This window comes from Pygocentrus nattereri, chromosome 8, assembly GCF_015220715.1.
Source record: "Pygocentrus nattereri isolate fPygNat1 chromosome 8, fPygNat1.pri, whole genome shotgun sequence".
Classification (NCBI taxonomy): domain Eukaryota; kingdom Metazoa; phylum Chordata; class Actinopteri; order Characiformes; family Serrasalmidae; genus Pygocentrus; species Pygocentrus nattereri.
Window position 1 is genome coordinate 39,316,434 of NC_051218.1, and position 21,769 is coordinate 39,338,202.

Below are 21,769 nucleotides of genomic sequence, written 5' to 3' on the forward strand. Positions count from 1 at the left end.
TCAGCGAGCTGTACATCAAAGCCCACTATCAGGCTCAGACGGGCAGACAGCAGCAATCAGAAGCGAAGGTGTGATCCACTCATCTCCCGCGGCAGCTAAAGACGTGTGATCTATAGCCCATGCGCTAGTGGTGCCACCGCTGTTGAATATGTCATCTTTATCAGCGCTGATCTGTGTTTCTGGAGCCATAACAGCTGCAGCTTTCCTCACCAGTCAGTCGGGACACAAAGGCTATAGATGGTGATGTTTACGATATGTTACAGTAGTGGCAGAAAATACATCCTTGGAGGGCTTCGTGGAGGGCTCTTGATGGAGTTTCTTGATGGACTCTTCATCAGTTTCTTTGAGTACCTCTGGAGTATCACTGCCCTGCACATTGATCCAACTAACCGACTAACTAAGACTCCAATCATGAATTGAAGTTGGTGTGTTAACGCTGGAAAAAAACTGTACAATTACAGTAGCTGTACTGCCACTTATCCCCAGTAAATAAAAGTGAGATAGCTTTTTCCTGACTCCACACGGACTCTAAGATTGGAGTAGTGTTGCTGTATTTTGCTGTACAATTATAGCAATAAGCTATAAGTAAAACACAGTAATCTCCTGTATTTTTACATAACAACTGTGGAAGTTATGCAACTCAGTAACCAATTTACTATAAATGTACAACGTGAAAAATGGCCTTTAATTTGACCGGATCTATAATTAGGCCAAAAAAAGGATGTATTCACAATGTTTTGCACGGTATATACACAATATATTTTAAATATAAATATATATCTTTAAAATGCAAATTTCACAGACATTTTCAATTAATTATAATTTGCACAAACATGACCAAGAAGTTCTGTCTGGCAATAATATTCTGTGTTCCAGCATTTAAACAGCCATACATGTAACAACATTACATAATCAGGATATGACAAAAGGGTAACTTTACAGCTTTACAACTTCAGAAAAAAGGCTACAGTTTATAGGTACTTTATACATTTCCGGTGATTATTAGCAGAGTTACAGTGAGACCACTCTTGCAAAGAAAATGATTTTTCAGAAAGTGTCACTAATTTATTCTTCCCTAGTCATTGTCAGCCAGGCTGACCAGACGCTGTCCCAGGAACTTGTACTTGTAACAAACATCAATTGGATTAGTTTGTCCTCTGCTTCTGCAATGGACTGACAACCTGTCCAGGGTGTATCCTGCCTTCCGCCCAGTGACCACTGGGATAGGCTCCAGCACCCCACCGCGACCCTGAGGGAGAAGCGGTTTAGAAAATGTGTGTGTGTGTGTGTGTGTGTGTCCCCTCTGCTTCATCACGTGTGGTGCTGCATTTCCAAAAGCAGACGTCCAAACTATGAACAAAAGCTCAACGTTTCAGCTCCTGAATGAGGAGGTGAAACTCTTCATGCTGCTTTTGCCGTTCCAAAAGGAAAGTAGACTTTTTTTTTTTTTTTTTTTTTTTTTAATTGTTTGTTTGCTATGAACAACACAACAAAACATTGTGTTGCATCTGGTGCGCATAGTTTTGACAGACAATTATTCATCACTTATTATATATTATTTTATATCACAGGTTTTCCTGTTTGCTTTGTTGAGTGAAGTTTTGTTTTTATTATTATTTTTACAGTTGTGTACAAAAGTCTGAACAACCCCCCAGTCAAGTGACATTTTTAACCCCCCCCCCCCCCCCCCAACCCCCCCCCAATTTAAAGGAACACATTTAAAATGACATTTTTCTACAACATGTGGTGGCACAATTTCTATATTTTTCACATGTTGGAAGAAATGAAACATAAAAAAACAAAATGTTACATAATATTTACACTGGCCATGTTTTATTTTATTTATATTCCAATTAAATAAAATAAAACATTAAAATGTTCAGAGGTGTGTTCCTGGTAGAGGATGTGTTCATTTATTTTTACTTAAAAATGAACAAAACATGTAATCTGACTAGGGACACCCAAACCTTTGCATATGACTGTAGTGACAGGGAATTATATTTACATGTGTGTTGACAGGTTCTGAATTTTTTAGTTTGTTTCAATGTCAGTGGGGGGGGAATGTACCAATGTACATATAATTCATATAATAATATAATGAAAGTTTAGAAGTCACATTTGATATAATGGCATAATTGATCTTGATTGTTTCAATAAACTATGAGTGAGGAATGACTGATATAAAATTACAACATGCTTCAGTCATTGCTGGTGACTTCTAAAAGTTAAGCAGATAATTCCACTTTGAATTCTTTTGAATTTCTTTTGGCAAATTAGTGACATAATGTTGAAGTCAAAACATGTTGTGTCTCAGCTATAGCATCTCTGGTGCTTGTGTTGAGGGGTATTGACATTGTTTGCAGGGGCTGCCGTGCCATTAAACAGTGTTAATTGGTGCAAATGCCTGATCAGATTGGCCATTGATTGTGACAGTGTAGATTATCTCCCAGATAAATGAAATCCTTTAATTCACAGCTTCAGCCAGATACTGATCATGCTGTCTCAGGCCATTAAAATCCTGTTGCAATTAAGTTATAACACAGTAATTAGTGCCAAGACAGAGTAATGTAATTAATGTTTGCAGTATCTTTAGCTTCTTCATGTTATCTCTAGCTGTGTGTGTGAACAAAATAATGTGCAGTGTGCAAAGTTGTTTGTCAAAAGTAATGTTCTTGCATGAACACCTGTGTTTCTCTTTTGTTGAGATTATAGTTTTCTTGGTTTTGTATATCGCAACAATACACAAGCATATTAAACACTGTAGAACAACACTGGAGTAACATAATTTGAAAGCAAGTAAACTCAGTACCAGTAGATGTTTGCTAAGATGTGACCTGTGTGAGACACAAAACAAAGTAAAAGGTCTTTAGCTGACCGGGATCACAATACAGTCCAGATAGGTGCGTACGTGTGTGTGCATGTATGTGTGTGTATGTATTTGTTTGTGTATTTGTATTTAACTCTTTTTGAGGACTATTTGATGTTGCAACTGGTTCTCACAAGGAAAACTCTTTTTTCTTTTATTATCAAAATTTTGTTGACATTTTCTGCTAAGATCAATGCTATAGTGTAGACATAGACAGAGCCAGCAGAGTGAGTGCCCCATGCCATGCCTTTAAGGGGGGGCCCTCAGATGTGAAGTAATATAACACATAAAATGTTCTTGACAGAATTCTGGTAGATGGTAATATTACTTCAGTGTTATAAATGACAGAATAAATCATAGTATTTGGGGTCCAGTACAGAAAATATGACTGCAGAGTAAACTAGGCACAGCACTCACATGATGCTTAAACAAAAATCAGCAGTGCTAAAGAAAAAAAGACAGAAAAGATGTAATTTTAATTTTGGTTTCACTCATTTTTTTAAAACTAACTTCAGTTTCAGACTCAAATGATCAAAAGGAAAGTGACTGGCAATGGTAAGAGAGAGTCTGACAGGTGACAGGCTCAGATGACACAGAAGACAAAATGAGGATGGTTAGCAATAATGAATGAGATTAAAAATGAAAGTTAAATAACTGTCACGAAGTCTAGACTGTACCAAGCACAAAGGAAATCATATCTTAACAACGTCCAGAAACGCTGCTGACTTCTCTGGGCGCTCATCTGAGGTGATGCCCAGTGGAAACATGTATGGTGGTCTTCAGATTTCATTTATGGAGATGATGAATGTCATGTTCTCCAGGACAGTGAAGAAAAGGACCATCCAGATTGTTACCAGCATAAAGTTTAAAATCCAGCGTCTGACATGGTAAGGGTGGGGGAGGGCATTAGTGGGTAAACACACACGAAATACATTGTAGAGCAACATATGCTACCTTTCAGACAACGTCTTTTTCAGGAACGTCATTGCTTACTTCAATATGAACTTAAACACGTTCTACACATGTGACCATAACAGGCCTGCCTGCAGTCCAGACTTGTCTGCCATTGAAAATGTAAAAGGACCTATACACTCGTGCAGCTGAAGAATCTTGTGTCTTTAGTCCCCAAATGGTTACTAAAGTGTTGTTAAAAGGAAAGGTGATGTAGCTTTGTGGTAATAATGCTCCATTACTGGAACATGCTTCAGGCAGCAAATTGAAAATGAGTGGATATTTACAAAAACTGTGATGTTTATAGGGTAAAACATGATATGTTGAGGTATTGTTTTCAATTTAATACAGATCAAACAGATTTCATTAATCACTACTTTGTTTTTATTTGCATTTCACATACCATACCAACTTTTTTGGAAATGGGCTTATATTATTACATACAGGTGCTTACATATATGTAAAACATATGGTAAATGTTAATAGGTACGTACACATATAATGCATATGTGATGTGCATGACTCCACATTCTAAAAAGGTGTAAACTTTTTATGTGTGTGTATGTGTGTGTATGTGTATGTGTATGTGTATGTCTTGACTCGAGCATTAGAAAGATGTCTGTTCTGAGGAGATCAATGAACTCTCAGAGTGTGTTCTCTTCACCTGCTGACAGTAACGCTGGGCTGGAGTGGCTTGACTCAAGCGTTCACGTCAATGGACCTTAAAAGGGATATTGAGTTGTGCAGGCATAGTGAAGCGCCACAGTTCAGACAGCAGTACAGGACTTAAGGACAGAGCAGGACTTGTCTTTTTGCTGGTTTCGGTAGACAAACCAAACAGTCACTGACTGGAGGATGTTTCACAAAGGATGGGAATGAGGATATATTTTAATATGAAAGGTTATTGTTATTGTTTTGCAGTTTGGTATCATTTATTGAGATTGAATCTAATGAAAAAATTCTGAAGTACACGCATGGATATAATTTGAATGTAAATCTAATTCCTCACATATCTAAATATGCTATTTTAAATATAATGTAATTGTGTAACTGCATGTAAATAATATATTAAAATAACCTCAATAACTCTGCATTTCCAAGAGTAAAGCCTCTAAACCAGCAGCCCAGCTGGATGATCTGATGACCCTTGCACTGTCTAGTGTTGGATTTTGGGATAATGGCTTTGCTTTGATGTTAATTCAACATGTAAAATTAGCCAGAGCAGTTTACAAGGACACTCAAACCATTTAGCCTGTTAAGGTTCATACAGCAGCACGCGCACTCCCGATTCCATATGACCAGCCAGCAACATCATTAATAATCAAAGCATAATGATATTAACCTTGACCAGCAGGGCAGATGGAGGAACTTGAGCTTGATCAGAGGAAGCTCGCAAGGAATAAGCTGAGCCAGCATATATAGAAGTAAGTAAAGTACTTAGCATAATCTGGTGGGCTGCAGACGGAGATTTATGGGCAGTTTGTGGAGGATAATGCAGTGTGTGACGAGCTTTGGGATGAAAATAAAGAAAATAGTGAGCACCAGTGTTCAATGACCAGCCCCCTGAAAGCATTCGAAAAATGCAGAGAGAGAAAGAGAGAGCGAGAGAAAGAAAGAAAGTTGGTGATGACCCTGAAGCTCTGCCAATTCCCAAGAGGCCAAGGGAGAAAGGTAGAGAAGAGAGAGAGAGAGAGAGAGAGAGAGAGAGAGAGAGAGAGAAGGCAGGATTATCTGATGAGGTCATACATCCTACAGTGTGACTACTACATTCAGTCAGTGCAGATACAGATGTTTGTTTTTACACAATGTCAGGATATGGAATCGTGTCTGTTTCTCTGAATGTATATATTATACTGCTGCTGTCAGAACAACAACTTTGTATGTTCATTTTTGTTGTTTATTCGCTTTTTTGACGCGCCTGTTGCTCTTTACTTTGTCCCTCCTGTAAAGCTGCCATTATAGAAATACAAGATTTTGTTCCCACAACAGTGATATGTATGATATGTATTATATGTATGTATTATGTATATCATCACTGACTAAAGAAAACCAAATATCTTCAAAATTCTGACTTTAAAGGAGAGGGCAAAATTGTTCTTTGCCTTAAATTATTCCAAGTATAATGGGGAGAGAGGAGGCGGACGCATATGCGGAGATAAGCGACATTTATAAAGGGGCAAATCCAGGGTCATAGTCCAAACGGTCCAGGGTCATAGAGCCAACATGGATGGATCGGGGGACAGACATGAAAGAAACAAGCACCAAATCAGCAGAACAGTACAAACAACAGAACAAAGAGCAATACAAACACCACCAGTACAACCAACAAAGACCAGCAAACACAAGGAGTCAAACACAGGGCTTAAATACACAGGGCTGACAAGGGACAGGTGGAAACAATCAGGGGTGGACACGAGGAAACGAGGGGGATGGACCAAAACAAACGCACATGGTCTAAACCAAAACCCAAACGCATGGACAGGACTGGGAGGGGCCAATCGTGACACCAAGCAGTTCTGGAGCATTTCTATTGGTCCAATCACGAATTTTTCACACAATATAAAGGATAGCTGCTGAGCTCAAATGATGCAGAAAAATCACATTATATATATATATATATATATATATATATATATATATATATATATATATATGTGTGTGTGTGTGTGTGTGTGTGTGTGTGTGTGTGGGTGTGTGTGTGTGTGTGTGCTTACACTGATCAGGCATAACATTATGATCACCTCCTTGTTTCTAAGCTCATTGTCCATTTTATCAGCTCCACTTACTATATAGGTGCACTTTGTAGTTCTACAGTTACAGACTGTAGTCCATCTGTTTCACTGATACTTTGTTAGCCCCCTTTTACCCTGTTCTTCAGTGCTCAGGACCCCCATGGACTCTTAAAGAGCAGGTAATATTTGGGTGGTGGATCATTCTCAGCACTGCAGTAACATTGGTCACAGGACACTGCCCACAGTACGCAGTTGGCTGGATGTTTTTGGTTGGTGGACTATTCTCAGTCCAGCAGTGACACTGAGGTGTTTAAAACCTCCAGCAGCTCTACTGTGTCTGATCCACTCGTGCACTTGCTTTTGGAGGCAAAAAATATCCCTACGGCTTTCTTTCAATATGGTAACTACTGAAAAAAGGAAACTGTGTCCATATTCTGACAGATGCAGATGTGCAAAATGAGGGAATTAAGTGGACAAACACAGCTGCTTGGCCTTTGTCTTTGCATATGAGGGTTAGCCAGATGTGGATGTTCATCTCATATTTGTGTGTGTGTGTGTGTGTGTGTGTGTGTGTGTGTGTGTGTGTGTGTGTGTGTGTGTTGTCAGTGATTATCCTATGCTAAGAGCCAGCTGTGTTGACTAGCAACACTAGGACCTCTACTCCTGCAGGGGTCCAGCAGAAATCTCAGTACGAGGCTACTGTTTCAGCATCAGCAGCGTTCAGACTCTTTAGTTTCAAAACACTTTTTATTCAGTCATTAATTTGTTTAGTTAGTTTGGGCACCCCTGGCCAAATTACATATTTATTTGATTTCCAAACATCTCTGCAACAACCTATTTAAAAAACATGCACATGTAATGCAGAGTTACTTTATAGTAGATTACCATAAATAGGAAACAAGAAATATGTGTAACTTGGGATGCCCAAGCTCTTGCAACTGGTGTTTAGTAAACAGCAAGGGTGGATTTCTGATTAAGAAGAAGGCTTAACTTTGATGATTGTTATGGGAGTTTAACACCAACAGACTCTAGAACTTTCTCAAAGTACTTGTAATTTGTACTAGTGCAATTCTGTTGCTACAACTTAAAATATAGCTGTTTGCTTTGTTGATGATAGGTCTACACTCTCAAAAAAAGTGTTCTTTAGTAAAGAAAATGGTTCTATATAGAGCCATGAACACTCAAGGACCACTTGCATGATTAAAGGGGTCTTTGCATCATGAAAGGTTCTTCACATTGATGGAGAATGTGCTATAGATGGTTGGCCTTTTTGAAAAGGATCCTATATAGCAATAAGCCAAGGAACCCAACTCCTGAAAAACAACCCTACACCATAATCCCTCCTCCACCAAACTTTACACCTGGAGCAATGCAGTCAGACAAGTATCGTTCTCCTGGCAACCGCCAAACCCAGACTCGTCCATCGGATTGCCAGACAGAGAAGTGTGATTGGTCACTCCAGAGAACACGTCCAGCGGCGGCGCTTTCCACCAATTCATTCAACACTTTGCTTTGTGCTTGGTGATGTAAGGCTTGGATGCAGCTGCTCGGCCATGGGAACCCATTCCATGAAGCTCTCTACACTGTTCTTGAGCTAATCTGAAGGCCAAATGAACTTAGGAGGTCTTACTCTTAAGAGTCGATTGACTCTACAGAAAGTTGGTGACCTCTGCACACTATGCCCCTCAGCATCCGCTGACCCTGCTCTGTCATTTTACATGGCCCACCACTTCATGGCTGAGTTGCTGTCATTCCCTATTACTTCCACTTTGTTATAATACCACTGACAGTTGACTGTGGAATATTTAGTAGTGAGAAAATTTCACGACTGGACTTGTTGCACAGATGGCGTCCGATCACAGTAGCTGGAATTCACAGAGCTCCTGAGAGCGACCCATTCCAGTCTGCAGGCCTGGGTGCTTGGTTTTATACACCTGTGGCCATGGAAGTGATTGGAACACCTGAATTCAATGACTTGGATAGATAAGTGAATACCTTTGGAAATATAGTATATATAAGAATTTTAGAATTATGAAATAATGCTTACATTTATAAATTCTAGAGTGGGTTATTTATAAATTATAACATTAATTAGAAAGTTATTTACATTTACATTTGATCTTTCTGTGTTGACATTCTGCTCTTCTGCCTTTTTCCAACCATTTGTTTTTAATATCAATGAAAAAATTAGTAATGTATTCAGATTTGGCCAAATTGAGACTAAATGAGACTGCCAATCAAGTCATTTTATATGGCATTTTGAATCAGCAGTCAATCGATAGGAGCGTCCGTAGGCAGCACTGCCCCATACACAGCGCCAGTCATTCCAGCAGAACAGTACCATCAGTGTCAATATTAGCGTTGCGCTGGCATGAGCCGTGATCAGAATCAATCCCCTCCTAAACCAGCAGCAGATGGTGTGGCCTCCTCTGATGTCGAAAAGGGGGCTTGTAGGTCTCGGGGTGTGGAATCCTTGGGTCTAAAGAGGTTGGCCGGAGTGCTGCGTGACGTTACACGAAGCTGACATTGCTAATTGTGGACATCTGGGAGGGCTCGCGGTCCGTCAGTGGGTGATGCTAGCGAGACGGCGACGGCCGTCAAAACAGTGTCAGCGAGAATCAAAGTCCTGTCAGTCAGAGAGGGTCGTAGAACCGTTAGAACCGTGGAGTGGATGATTGCAGCCGGAGTGGCAGAACAGAGTTTCAGTGGATAAGGTTAATGCGCCTGTCAGTGGAGCCGAGTATGTCGATAATTTCCTTATTACGGCCACTATATATGATATATCTGAGATCTTTTGGTGCTGGAAGCCTGAATTTACGGTTGATAAACCCGTAGACCTTTACAACTATGTTGAATTATGTAACATACATGAATTCATAATTCATTTTATAGTTAGTTGCATAAGAAATTACATTAATATATGATTATATAACACTGTGTTAACACTATATGGTGTATGTATGTCACCATCACTCCTGTGTGAGGATTTTTATATATATATATATGTGTGTGTGTGGGTGTGGGTGTGTGTGTGTGTATGTATATAAAACCTACTTCACTTTCAACGTAAGCCAATGGAACCTGACTTTTTCCAAGTCACGTTGGGGTGTTTCTTCTGGTCCATTCATAAAGAAATTTATGTACAATGTAAAGGACAACAGGTATTTTCAAATTATGCCAAAAACAGAAAAATGTCAAAAATTGAGGTAGAACGTTTATACACACACACACACACATATGTATTCCCCCTACTTCTGCTGTATCATGTATTCATTTTCTCTGGGATGGTTTTCCACAAGATTTTGGAGATTTGGAGAATTTGTGCCTATTCTGTCTAAATAGGCACTGATGGTAGATGAGAAGGCCTGACTCACCATAGACATTCCAATTCATCCCAAAGGTGTTCAGTGGGGTTGAGTTGAGTGCCACTGGAGTTCACACCACATTCATTGGCACTATGCACTTTAGGAGGCATCCTACTACAGTGCTGTGTTTAAAGTCACTGAGCTCTGTGGTGGGATGCATTTGACTTTATGCACCAGTTGTATAGGTGTGACTAAAACACCTGACCTCAGTAAGTGTCCAAGCGAGTATGTTTTGTATCGACAAGAGCACCTCTTAACTTTGTCCATTTGTAAAAATGTTATAAAATGACAAAATCATTGAATTTCTGAATAACAAGACTTGACTGCACTCAAGCAGTACTATTTTGAGAACACCCAAAGTATACTTCAGAAAGAACTGTTGTGTCCAGGGATTCTGTCAGACTTAACAGAAAGTTTATATTTGCAATGTCAAGTTAGATTGTAAAATGCATTTTAAGTATAAGGTGAGTGTTTTACCGTAGAGCACCCTGATTGCTGTAATTCCCTTTCTGCGTCTAATTAGGTCATTCAGGTGATCGACAATCTTTATCTTTTTTTCTTTTTTTTTTAACTTTTGTTGTTGAAGAGTAGGTCATAATGAGGGTAATTAGCTCTCATTAATTAACTGTGTTTCCTTCCCAGGAGAGTGACAATCTGTGGTGGGATGCATTCGCTACAGAGTTTTTTGAGGAGGACGCCACACTGACCCTCTCCTTCTGTCTGGAGGATGGACCAAAGAGATACAGTAAGACATCAGCTTATCTTCATAAAGCAGTGTCACCTGCTTTGCACTTACTGATCACTCGCTAGACTTCCACTAGTCTCCGTCTCAGTTGAAGAGACATAGTTTAGTGATAATGAAGTTGGAAGTCTTTCCTTTCATCTAAGACTCACATACTAACCCAGGAATATTTTGCCAGTTGCTATCTTTTTGCACATGCAGTCAGAATCATGTAATTTCCAAAGAGTCGTGAGAGTTATTATAAAATATCGACTAATAAAAGTACATTTTGGTTGATTTAGTCTGTCTTTAACATATATTCTCCTATTTAAGAACCATGAGATGTCTGAACTCTATGCTCCACCAGAGGGCAGTGAAAGTCCATGTCTTGTGATTGGATTAGCATAGAAAGACTACTGCAGCTGGCTAAAGGCTACCGTGCGTAGTACAAAGTGCAGCTCTAGCACATAAGAAGCATCACAATGTTGATCAATTTTAAGCTCAGGCTTACTTTACACTTTACTCATATAGATTTAATAACATTTTAATTTCAAAATCTGAATTGATCATGTTTGCTATCAGCTAGCATTCTCTTCACAAACTTGCAGTTTTCTAGCTGAGGTGAAATAAGTTACTAGGTTAGTCATGTTAGCGGCTGGAGGTCAGTAGCCTAAGCTTGCATTCAGACCAGCCGCGATGCAACAAAGCAGCCAGTTGTCATTCATTTTCAAAGAGAGCTGACGATTTCTGGCAAACGTTGAGAGTGCAAAGTGAGCGGACTCAGCGGTGTGACAAAGTTGAGCAGAGTTTAACTTCATGCAAATAAGGAGCGAACCGATGTGGCTATGGTGGCTCCTCTTTTGGTTCCTAGATAATTGTTTCTACCACAGGTGGATTAATGACAACGGAGAGCTTCCGCCCCAAACATACTGTTTTCCCTTACAAAGTGACTGCACAGACATGGGGACTAAATAAAAATGAGCACACACGCGATTTCCCACCAGGATTTTAGCAGGAACATATCTGATTTGTGTTTGGAGTCAGTGAAACCATGGCAACCAACAGTCCATGATTTTGGCAACGAGGTGAAAAGATGGTGCCGGTGTGGACACCGGGATTAGATTTCTATGCAGAATGTTTTTTTTTCCTTTTCTTCTTTAGAGGAGAGATATTTTCTAACATTTCACAAATAATGAATCAAAAAGTTGGACTGAAAAGCACATCCACAGTACTTGCTAGGGGTCATTAGTGACATGACGTTTATAGTTAATCCAAATTGGTCTACAGACTGTTACTCTTAAAATGTGTATCAAGCTCTCTTGATTCCATCATTTCCATACAAAATCTGTACTTTTTCATTTATATACTTACTTAATTGTGTTGATGTAATACATTTTATTTCAATAGAACTTTAAATCAAGCAACCTCAGTGCTTTAGCTTGCAGTGTTACTACATTCGGTGAAAAGACATCTTGATTTTTTTTTAATTTTCTTTGTAATATTATATTTATGTTTTGTCACTATAGAGGTTAAGCCTGAGCGTGGTTTTATAGCATTCACGGTACCCTTAGATATTAGCCTTGTTCGTCCTGAAATGTTGCAAACTTAACCAGGGAAGAATAAGTTATATTACAGTATGATTTTATGAAAATATTGCGGATGATGTCAGTACTTAAAAATGCTGATGAACAGCATGTTCCATGTAAAAGAGAGTGTAGTTACTCCTGCTTAATTGAATTTTGTGCAGTATGTGAAAATATCATTATACTCTTCATTTTCGATGGAATTTCTTTAGCAGTTGGGCTTTTTTTTGCTGTTCCAACTTATTCAATCTTGAAAAAAAAAAGAAATGTTGTGCTATGTAGCACAGACTGTGGAAATCGTATGGTATTGTGATTCTATTGCACTCCTTGTTGTACCACTGAGTATACCTTTATATGTAATAAAGGTGCCAAAATGGTTCATTTGCAGTTAAACAAACTTTAATCAATGTAGAACCTTTACATGAAACTTTACAAAAAGGTTCAAATTTCCTTTAGGGAAGGAAATTTAGTATATTATAGTAAATTATAGTATGAGCCAGGCTGCAGGCTGCAATAGAAAAATTTCTAAAATCTAAGAATCTAAAAATTGGAGAAAGTTGTATAGGACTCTGGAAAAACCAATGGGCATATGCACAAAAACATACAGCAGTTTAAACAGCAGGGGTGCAGTTGTGAAGCTGTAATTTCAGTGTGGTCATTTCAGGCTATACAGATAATTGACTCCATTGATTATCTAAAGCCTTGTAGCGTTTTTGTACATCCTGTACAGTAAAACACAACTCTAGCTTTAGCTTATTGTGAATGCACACCACATTTGGTTTGTTTTTCTGTTCTCTCTCTCTCTCTTTCTCTCTCTCTCTCTCTCTCTCTCTCTCTCTGATGATTTGAGCAGTGCTGTCTATCTTTACCGAGTCCTGCGCCTTTGCTTAGTCATGCAGAACAGGCGGCTTGTTGTGGGGAGAGAGTGACTCAAACCCAGAGTCTTTTTCATGCCTCCCCCCCCCCCCCTCCCCCTGCCTTTGTAGTGCTGATTTATTCAGAAATACACACTTTTATTATGCAAACTGAAAATACCACTTGACGACGTGCAGTTAAACAGCAGCTTTTCTGCACCTTTTCGTAAAGAAAGCAGGAGTTTTTAACGGTGTGTTAGGGGATCACTCCTGTTAAAATGTGGACCTGTAGGTTTTTCGTGGGGCATCAAATCGCATTTCCTGCAGTGGTGATATTACATTTGCGGTAAGAGCTGTTGTGGAGCCGTGGGACTGTGAATGGGCATTATTTTAAAGATTTTAGACTCAGAGGCATTCTTATTTCATTCACTTTAACTCACTTTGTGCTGGAAGTGGGCAATATTATGATCTATTATTATAGTCATGACAAAAAACATCAGGATATGCATTTCTGAGTGTAGCGTGGATATTGTCAGTGCCTCCAGAACACTGAACGAATTCATACATCATTAAAAAATGACTCAATATAGTAACTATAAACAACAACACATGTATAGTAAGTATAAGACGCTGCTGATTGGATATCATATTGAAAAAAGTGGTTTAAATATACATGATTAAATTTAAGTTACACCCTCAACCCCTTAAAAATCCCAGACTTATTGCAAAATAAGGCTTATTATTCAGTAACTACAGGGACTGCAATGCAAACTTGTTGAGCTATTCATCATTTTTAAAGGTGTGTAATAAAACTTTGGACCCGCCGGCAGGTCCTGACTACACAAAGAGTTAAAATAAGGGGTTATTCTAGAGTTATTAAGTTAAAGACGATGGTTACGCTCATAGAACCATGCTAACTCAAATAACTGCTTAACAGTCCTTAACAGAGTTCCTATGTATAATGGAAAGCCTGTTGTACATGATTCATGTTCTGATAGAACCTTTATTAGGTCTTATACGGAACCCTTTTTTCTAAGAATGTACTTTTCATATGCAGCTTTGTAAATTCAAAGCATCTTTTTAATTCAGTGCAGCTCATTATGCCGTTATTTATTTTGATTTGTTTCATTTTTCATTCATTGTGGGATTTTCTTCCAGTGTCTTTTTAAATATATTATTTTTCTCTATAAAATCATAACTCATATTGTGAACATGCCTTCAAGTATAAATTTTGCCTTATTGATTACATAGCATTTCTGTGTTTTTCTCATAGAGACGTTGTATAGTGATGGATTTATCCAGTGAAGATATGCAATGTATGGATTGTGTGTGTGATTGTGTGTGTGTGTGTGTGTGTGTGTGTGTGTGTGTGTGTGTGTGTGTGTGTGTGTGTGTGTGTGTGTGTGTGTGCGTGTATGGTGTTAAGGTTCGGTCTTTCTGCTTGTGTCTCTTGCTGGATCAGTCAGTCCAGCTCAGCTATGACTCATCTTTAGTCATCCTAAATACATTCCTCTCAGACTAAACCACTAGCATATGCTCTCTCTCTCTCTCTCTCTCTCTCCCTCTCTCTCTCTCTCTCTCTCTCTCTTTCTCTCTCTCTTTATGTATATTTGTTTGTTGTTTCCACACTCACTGTCCATTTTATCAGCTCTACTTACCATATAGGAACACTTAGTTCTACAATTACAGCCTGTTGTCCATCTGTTTCTCTGCATGCTTTAGCACCCTTTTCACCCTGTTCTTGGTCAGGACCCCCATGGGACCACCACAGAGCGTGTATTATTTGGGTGGTGAATCAGTACTGCAGTAACACTGACGTGGTGGTAGCATGTTAGTGTGTATTGTGCTGGTCTGAGTAGATCATACAAAGAGTGCTGCTGCAGTGACAGTTTCAGCAGTGACAGTTTGAGCTAATTTTGAGCTCAAAAACACAGCCAGCACATGACTAGCAAACACAGCTTTGAACGGCTGTGCACAGATAAAATCATAAGGGTTTTCATTAAAACACAAAAATGTTTGCTTAATATCAGAAAATGTGTGTTTCAGTGGTGACAATTCTTAGTGTTCCACACCGATTTTCAGATTTTGGGATACATTTACTTTAAAACAATGGGATCGTTCATGTGGCCATGAGGGTCAGGGATGCAGTCCCACTTCCTGCTTTAAAATGCAGGGATGTGGCTAAAACTCTGTGTATCGATAATGACATGAACATGTGACAGCATTCTTTGAACAAAGTTTCTTTTTATTTAAAAATTAGGCACTCATGTTCTCTCTCTCTCTTTGTCTCTCTCTCTCTCTCTCTCTCTATGTATATATACATATATGTCAGTTGCTCTCTCTCCCACACCTGAGCGTTAGATTCCTTATTACTTTCTGACATTACCCTTATTTTGTTTTGCACTTGACAAATATGATTAATTGCTGTACAGTCATTGTTTCCCTTTGAGCTTGTCAATCGTTCACAGTACACAGTGTAGTAAAACACAGTCCTAGAGCCATGTATTACCTGTTTACAAATGATTCATTACCATTAAGCGATGGTGTCTCATTTATAAATGTGTTATTTGACTGTTGAAGTGCAAACTGAAGGGTTCTTCCCCCACAAGCTCTTTCACAGTACGGTCTTCGCTCTCTTTACACTACAGTCTGTCTTTTCACTTAGCGGCAGCCCCGCACACCCCTCTTTTTCTCCTTGTCCTGGGCCCGAGAGCCCTCTCGTCAAACACGTCTCACTCCATCCCCTTTGCCTCTCCGAGAACCATCACTTACACGTCTGCAACAGAAGTACCGATACCATTCAAATAGAAGCGCGTCGGTGCGGCATCATATTGACGGAGCTGCGGCTCATCGGTCAGTGTGCCGAATTTGATATCACCGCACCAGTGCTGTGTTTTTCCTTTTGAAATGGAAGGGTCATTGCTGGTCTCATCCAACCGAAATTACTTTTCCCACTCTCTCTCTTCCTCTCCGATCGGTCTGTTTTCCCTTTCCTCCTCCGCCTCATCCACCTTTATTTTCTCTCTCTCTTTCTGCTCTCTGCTCATTTTGCTTTTAGCCACCCATCCCCCCATTGTTTTTGTCCTCCTTCCATACTTTTTCTCTCTCTCTCTTTGCCGCTGGCCATTTTCTCGTCCTCCGCACTCTACCTGTTATGCATGTGGCGGATAAATAGTGAAATTACATGCTTTTTTCCAATGTAAGATAATACATGTTTAGTCTATTTCAGCTAAAACATCCAAAGTATTAGTCTTAAAAAACACATTTCCAGACAACGTGCAATATGCTAATTGCTCTTTTATATTTTTATTTTCTTATTTTTCCTTTCAGTGTGTTTGCCCTTGATATGGGCTTATTATTTTTGGAGTGATTCATATCGCATCTGAAGCGCTCGCCTTGTTTTTGGGGATGGTGTGATGAAAGTTTGCTCGCATGATGCAACGGCCCTGCAACAGTGACACGCTATAGACGAGCCGCTAAGAGTGGAGATCCACATAAAATATGAATTGCTCTGATCATTACCGCATGCTACCGCAAAATAATCTCTCATAGACTTTCTCAGCCAGGAAAATACAGCAGGCAAAAAAGAAAATGCCATAGAAGAACCTGGTTCTCTGAGGAACCTTTCAGTGGGTGGATCTTCAAAAAATACATGTTATAAATGAGGTGTGAGTGTGAGAACCTTTTTGAAGTTTAAGGAACCTTCAAATAATGTAGATGTTTCATACCACCCAATGGTTTTGACCTAGAACAGGGGTCAGCAACATGCAGCTGTTTTACTGCCCTGTTCCGGCTTCACAGCAGAATTAGATTTTTAGGTCAATATAAAATCATCACCTTTTGCAGTAAAATAAAGCTTTGTTAGTTCTAGTTCGTTAGTTATAACACAGTTAACAAATACTGGCATTAATGTACGTATAACTGCTAATTCACCAACCTTTAACCCTGAAGGATGGCACACTGACTGCTGGTGACCATAGCAACGCAGATAAGAATTTTGTCTAGCTAGTAAGGAATCAGTCTTGTAAAAAACCAAACGCTGAAAGACATTTTACAAGAAACTTTGTGGAAAAGTTTCCTGCCAGAGATGTGAGAAAAGCTGCTACAGCTGAACTAAAGCTTAAAGCAGAACAAAGTAAGTCTGCGTTTTCCTTACTAGTACATCAGCACATACTGAGACATATTTACAGCCGAGATGTTAAAATGGACATAAAATGTAAATATAAAACACCAACATATAATAATGATGATAAAACATCAGTTATATCAGTCCTGATGCTAGATAGCCATCAAGTTAGTAATAAGTTTTTATTTAAAAATAAGTTTTTATTTAAAGCAGCTCTTTGAATATATTTTTCAGCACTCAGCTTTATATTTGTCAAAGTATCTGCCTTGATATGAAGAGCAGTTTTTTCTTAAATGATTTGACGTTTTTCTTTCCAAAGCTTTCAAAAGATGGGCAGTGTAAATGGCCCTGAAGATGTGAATGAAACGTTTGAGTTTCTAGTGATGTTTCTGTATTGTGGACATTTTGACAGGTGCTAGACGTAAATATGTAGGTGACCAGAGAGAAAAGAGATGAGCTTTGTGAAAAAAAACAGGAATGGATACAGAAGTAACTGGAGGTCAATGGAGAATGAGGTTCATATTTCTGATTATATTTTATAAGAGAAACAGCCTTAGAGCTCTTTAGTGCAGCGAGTTTATTGTTTGAATGAGATTAGAAGAGAAAGAATGTTGGAGGCAGAGAGTGAGAGAGAAAGATAGAGAGAGAGGGAGAGAAATAGGGAGTGATTGGCAGTGTTATGTAGCTCTACATCAGTTGCAACTTAGATGGGTGATTACTGTGTTTGTGTGTGTGTGTGTGTGTGTGTGTGTGTGTGTGTGTGTGTGTGTGCGTGTGTGTGTGTGTGTATATATATATATATATATATATATATATATATATATATATATATACACACACACACACATAAAAATGAAAAAATCAAACAAAACACAGTAAGAACCATGAATCTGAATTCGGAAGCTTCTTCTTTGAATTTTTCCGTTCCACTTTAAATGGTGCAGCAGTTACATTCTGGTGCCCGAGGCTGCAGCATTTAAGGTGGAACAAGAAGCTGGTGAGTACGAAACTGACTTGAGTCTCATGTAAGAAGGTGACTCTATTAAGGAATGCTGTAACTGATCTACAGTGTAAATACATAACTACTACATCAAGTTAAGATCCCCTGTGTAGGCTATTAAATTAAATAAGCTTAATATAAAACCAGAGATCCTTTTGGGCTGCTTCTTTTGGTCCTTTCATCATGAAGTGGGCATACAATGAAAATGACTACAGGGATTTTCAAATTCTGTCAAAAACTGAAAAACATCAAAAATGGAGGTAAGAGGTTTTGTTCTGACAGCTCTAATATACACTCAAACACATACACTCACACTCACACACACACACACGTTGTAGCAGGAAAGAAGAATAGCATTAGGAAGAGGCGCTGGACCTGTCTCAATTTTTCCTGTGCTCTCTCTCTGTCTCTCTCTCTCTCTCTCTGTCTCTCTCTCCCTCTCTCTCTCTCTCTCTCTCTCTCTCTCCCTCTCTCTCTTATTGTCTTTCACTGCTTGTACAATAACAAAAACAGCTACCCTACCCAGTGTCAGGACAAAACCACCTCTACTAAAAAAACACTTGACCCATCCCTGTCTACTAATCACTCCTGTGTGTGTGTGTGTCTGTGTGTGTGTGTGTGTGTGTGTGTGTGTGTGTGTGTGTGTGTGTATGTGTGTGTGTGTGTGTGTGTGTGTACTCAGAAATGATGTGTTAATTTGTGCTTTTTATTGTAAAACTGCTTTAACACATCCTGTGTCAGTGACCAATAACACCATATACAGTACTGTGCGAAAGTCTTAGGCACCCAAGACACATTTTCAAAATCTAATTATTTGTGTAGTTTGTGTTTATTTGCAGAGAAAAGTGTTAATATTTGAATGAACAGAATATATAGAATATTAATTAATAAGGATTTTATATATATATATATATATATAACAGTGATTTTCTGGATGTTATTGTGTTTGTGTGTGTGTGTGTATGTGTGTGTGTGTGTATGATTATATAATCATATAAATAATAATTAGTGATTTTATGGATATTAGTGTGTTTGTTTAGCCATTTCCAAGCCTCTCCTCGAGGAAGCCCAGTATTATATGTAGTTAAGAAGCAGCTCCTGGTTTGTCCAATCAGTGCTTCAGTAAATTGTGCTCATGATGTAACTGATGATATCAACAAGTCTCTGTGGTGGCTGTGAAGGTGTTAAGTAAAAATATGGAACCAAGAAATTCTTGTTACTGTTTATTGTTTTTATGTTTATTTGAATTATGAATATGACTTTATTCTAATGTATATTGTGATAAACTCACTGCTGAGGTAAATTGTTTAAAAATTTGCTTAGATGCCTAAAACTTTCACATAGTACTGTACCTCTGACACAGAGTGTAATTAGAAGCCATCTCTGTGTTAAACACACTGCTTTTATTAAAGGGTCCATAGCATATATACTTTTAAATGAAAGAGTCTGTTGTACTAATGAAAAAAACAACAAAACAAGAAATAATTAACACCAAAACCTGCAAAGAACCTGCAAATCACTGCTCCACCTCCAGTGCTCCACTTTTAAGACTTTGTGAGGTGCTGTTTGAGTTTTAGAAGTATGACAGTTGGCTACTGACAATCAAAGCTATCACTAAAGTGCTGTTTAACTCTTGAATTACATAAATAAAATCTAAAATTTAAATGTAAAACTGCACCAGTCAGTAATATCAGTTATTGTCATTTTTAGCCTCACAATTTTGTTATCTGTACACTGTAAAAATGATTTGATGTTTTAACTTAAAAAGTAAGTAAGGAACCTGGTTAACTTAGTAAACTTTGAGTTTACTGACCTACTAATATTCATTTAATAACTACTTACTTACTTTAGCTTACTTTTGAAGGTAAAACATGACTAGAGGGTATGGTGACCCTAGGTTCATGTACGGCTGACAATATTTTGACAATATTTTAGGTAGCATCAAATGACTTCCGGACTTTATAGCTTTAGGTCTATATGAGGTGAAATAAGTCACTAATATGTTTGTTCCATATTGCTGCTTTTAGAACAAAACCTTGTATCTCCAAAATGGTAACTTTACAGGAGAACGAAAAACATACATTACTTACAAAGTAAGTCAATGGAACCAGAATTTTTTCCAAGTCATTTTTTGCCATTTATTTTGGTCCATCCTTCATGAAACGTACACACAATATAAAGGCCATTGTGCATTTTCAAATTATGTCCAAAATTGTAAACAGAAATGGAGTTACAACGTTTTGTTCTGACAACAGCGATATACTTAAATAGAGTTTTATTATCAATTTGAAGCTGAAAAGTGTTTTTCAATAAGTCAGTTACAGTTACAGGCATGAATCATAGGTATGTTTTGATTTCTAGCCTCTAAATAAGTCACCTGCAGCTACCTAGAACCTGTAGGAATAAAATGCTGCCAAGTAAAAAATGTACAGTAATAAAATGTTAAATTTTGGTGATAATTAATGCTCAACAATATATTAACAAAGTGCTTACTTTGTATTGTGCAGTTATGTGATTTTTAAATAGCAGAGCAGCAATTTTTTCTAATTTTCATCATAATGAATAAAGATTAATGCATACTGAATAAAACATTTAGAAGTGTCTAATTTAGGCGTTACTGAACAGAGAATAAGACCATAATAAGTAATATGAAACATAAAATATCTAGTGTTAAAATTATGTGGGTTCTATATTAAAAATGCATAGTCAAAAACTTTTGATTATCAGTTATAAGCATATCTGTTTGTAGTAAACAAAGTTTGGTCCCCAAATCCAGACTTTTTAAACATTCGACACTGCAAAGTGTGTCGTCGGGAGGTTTTTTTATAACCCAGCAGTGCAGCATGTATTACATGCACGCGTAGCTTGTATGTTCTTGCTTTTTAGCTGAGAATGTGCCTGCTCTAGATTTAGTAAATATGAAGTCATGAAAAAATTACGAGTTATGAAGGGCAACATGCAATTTTAAGCCGAGAACCTTCCAGAAAGTCAACAAGCTCCATGCATCCGTATCATACATAATGAAAGACAGACGAGTCCTCTTACACACTCGAGGATTGACCAGGAATAACACACACACACACACACACACAACTGCTAAGTTTTGTAGGCCATGTATGCGCTGACCGGGTCTTTTGTGCTGTAATGTTGGAGACTTGGCCTTTGTGTTTGGGTCTTCTTTGGCTCTTCAATGGTATTAAAAGTGTATAGATATTGTCCACGTGTGTGTGTGTGTGGGGGGGGGGGGGGGGGGGGGGGTCTAGCGACCCATTTTCCCTTGCTTTCTGTTTTTTCCTAGCCCCCTCGCTATCTCGCTCTCTCCCACTGTCTCTGTCTCTCTCTATATATATTCACTGTCCTTAAAGCTTATGTGCTTTGACACAGTATGTGTCTCTCATTTCCTCTCTCTCTCATGTGAACATATCTGTGAGTGTATGAATGTATTAGAATGTGAGTCTTTGCGAGTATAAATATAAGATTGTCAAAGTATGAGAATGTGAGTCTATAATCTGAGTCTATGTAAATATATGTCTCTGTGAGTCTGAGTTTATGTGAGTCTATGTGAATGAGA

General features: G+C 38.4%; 1 protein-coding gene across 2 annotated transcripts in view; it reads left to right on the top strand.

Annotated features, from left to right (window-relative positions):
* ldb2a (LIM domain binding 2a) overlaps window positions 1-21,769 on the top strand; it is a 111,789-nt gene that overhangs the window by 15,680 nt on the left and 74,340 nt on the right. For both annotated transcript variants that reach the window (XM_017692053.1, XM_017692050.2), the window contains exon 2: window positions 10,557-10,659. In XM_017692053.1, coding sequence (XP_017547542.1) covers window positions 10,557-10,659 — 103 coding nt within the window. The remainder of the gene's footprint in view (window positions 1-10,556; window positions 10,660-21,769) is intronic.